The sequence below is a fragment of the Berghia stephanieae genome, chromosome 10 (assembly GCF_034508935.2).
Source record: "Berghia stephanieae isolate SIO BIC M18660-M18661 chromosome 10, UCSD_Bste_1.3, whole genome shotgun sequence".
Lineage (NCBI taxonomy): Eukaryota > Metazoa > Mollusca > Gastropoda > Nudibranchia > Aeolidiidae > Berghia > Berghia stephanieae.
Window position 1 is genome coordinate 19,877,426 of NC_088369.1, and position 2,128 is coordinate 19,879,553.

At 45.2% G+C, this 2,128-nt stretch overlaps 3 protein-coding genes across 3 annotated transcripts in view; 1 reads left to right on the forward strand and 2 right to left on the reverse strand.

Moving 5' to 3' along the window:
* LOC144980776 (uncharacterized) overlaps positions 1 to 447 on the reverse strand; it is a 1,031-nt gene extending 584 nt beyond the window's left edge. Inside the window, exon 1 of the mRNA XM_078928564.1 lies at positions 1 to 447. This exon is cut by the window's left edge and continues 584 nt beyond it. Within this exon, the coding sequence (XP_078784690.1) occupies positions 1 to 251 (251 nt within the window). The 5' untranslated portion in view covers positions 252 to 447.
* The window catches only part of LOC144980774 (uncharacterized), a 214,945-nt gene that overhangs the window by 116,241 nt on the left and 96,576 nt on the right, over positions 1 to 2,128 (reverse strand). The gene's annotated exons all lie outside the window — the stretch shown is intronic.
* Positions 362 to 2,128, forward strand: part of LOC144955929 (uncharacterized) — a 5,629-nt gene continuing 3,862 nt past the window's right edge. Inside the window, exon 1 of the mRNA XM_078886189.1 lies at positions 362 to 374. Coding sequence (XP_078742315.1) covers positions 362 to 374 — 13 coding nt within the window. The remainder of the gene's footprint in view (positions 375 to 2,128) is intronic.

Here is a 2,128-nt window from a genome sequence, read left to right on the forward strand (position 1 = left end):
TAGAATGCAGACGAACTGCTCCCACCTCCGCTTTCTCCACAATCGAACCCTCCTCCTCCGCCTCCTCCTCCTCCACCACCTCCTTCGTCTTCCTCCTCCTCGTTTTCCCTCGGATCTTCTTCTACAATCGATATTTCATCAAAGTGTTCCTGGCCAGACCCATCAGCTTGTCCTTCTGACCTGGCGCAAGGCGTGTAACGCACTGCCACCGACCCATCGCCTGGTTTGCGTCTGCTCAACACGCCCGCCATGGTTCCACGTTCGAATCCTCGCCATTAAACCACAGGAGAACACGATGAGGTGAAGGAGGGATGGAGAGAAAGAGGGAGGAAGGGAGGGAGGATGAAAAACGATTTAAGTGATGTCTAAGGAAGGTGAGTGGATAAATATTTTGATGTCGTCAGAATTCCAGTGTTGTTGATGAAAACGTAGAGATCTTATTATCTGTAACACCTGAGAAGAAAAATAATTAAAAAATTACTGGTTCGATAGGTATCATAAATCATCGGAAAACTTGAACATTTCACCGTTTATTCAACAACAAGAATACACCCACCACGACACCAACAATTACCAGACATTATAACACTAAAACACGTAGCGGTCAATACTGTATGCATTACACTGACAAAACATTTTTCTCTCATTTTAACAAGAAACATTTCACGTCGTGTCTTTATTACTCACGCATGCCAAGGGTCCGTAAATTAACCCCTTAACGGCCAAGGGTCCGTAAATTAACCCCTTAACGGCCAAGGGTCCGTAAATTAACCCCTTAACGGCTAAGGGTCCGTAATTTAACCCCTTAACGGCCAAGGGTCCGTAAATTAACCCCTTAACGGCCAAGGGTCCGTAAATTAACCCCATTACGGCCAAGGGTCCGTAAATTAACCCCTTTACGGCCAAGGGTCCGTAAATTAACCCCTATACGGCCAAGGATCCGTAAATTAACCCCTTAACGGCCAAAGGTCCGTAAATTAACCCCTTAACGGTCAAGGATCCGTAAATTAACCCCTTAACGGCCAAGGGTCCGTAAATTAACCCCTTAACGGCTAAGGGTCCGTAATTTAACCCCTTAACGGCCAAGGGTCCGTAAATTAACCCCTTAACGGCCAAGGGTCCGTAAATTAACCCATTACGGCCAAGGGTCCGTAAATTAACCCCTTTACGGCCAAGGGTCCGTAAATTAACCCCTATACGGCCAAGGATCCGTAAATTAACCCCTTAACGGCCAAAGGTCCGTAAATTAACCCCTTAACGGTCAAGGATCCGTAAATTAACCCCTTAACGGCCAAGGGTCCGTAAATTAACCCCTTAACGGCCAAGGGGCCGTAAATTAACCCTTTAACGGCCAGAGTTCATTATTTTTCGTTCGTACATTAACTCAATAATAACCGCTAAGCCATATCTCCGCATTCAAAACAAAATATATAGGTAGTCCTTCAGACTCATTGGGCCCATTAAGCCGGAGTTTATCCCGGTTTCTATAGCGTGAAACGGACAATATCAATTGTTTGCTAGCCTTTGGATAGAACGCTAGTCTATCGCAAAAATACTTTCCGCCAAATCTAACAGACTCAGCTACCCATGCAATTCTGGGTGGACAGGGGGATAGGGTCAGAAACAAAAAAAAAACTCGACTACACCCGGGATCGATCTTGGTCCCTTTGCGTGTGAAGCGAGTTCTCTACAAACTGATCTATCGGGTACCTCCCCCCCAACCCCCCCCCCCCTCCCCCCCACCCCCGGCCAAATATCTCGGCATTGCTCAAAAAAAAAAAAACAAAGAAAAAAACCCAACAAAAACAAACAAAAACAAAAACAAAACTAACATAATTTCTATTTTTTCATTTTGATACGAAAACTTGTCCTTCAAATATCGATCAATTTAAATGACCTTCAACTTGGCAAAATACTCTCAAACCTTGGACTTGAATGGAGACTATGCGAAGTCCCAGGTTTGAGAGGTTTTACCCAGATGAGGGTCATTTAAATCGATAGATTTTTCAAGGACGCCTTTTCTGGCCAAATACAAGGAGTGCGGCAGTTAACTGGTGAATATGTCCTGCTGGTCAGCTGTCCATTTGGTGTCCCTTGGGACTCCACTGACCAGTGGAACGTGGTCAGT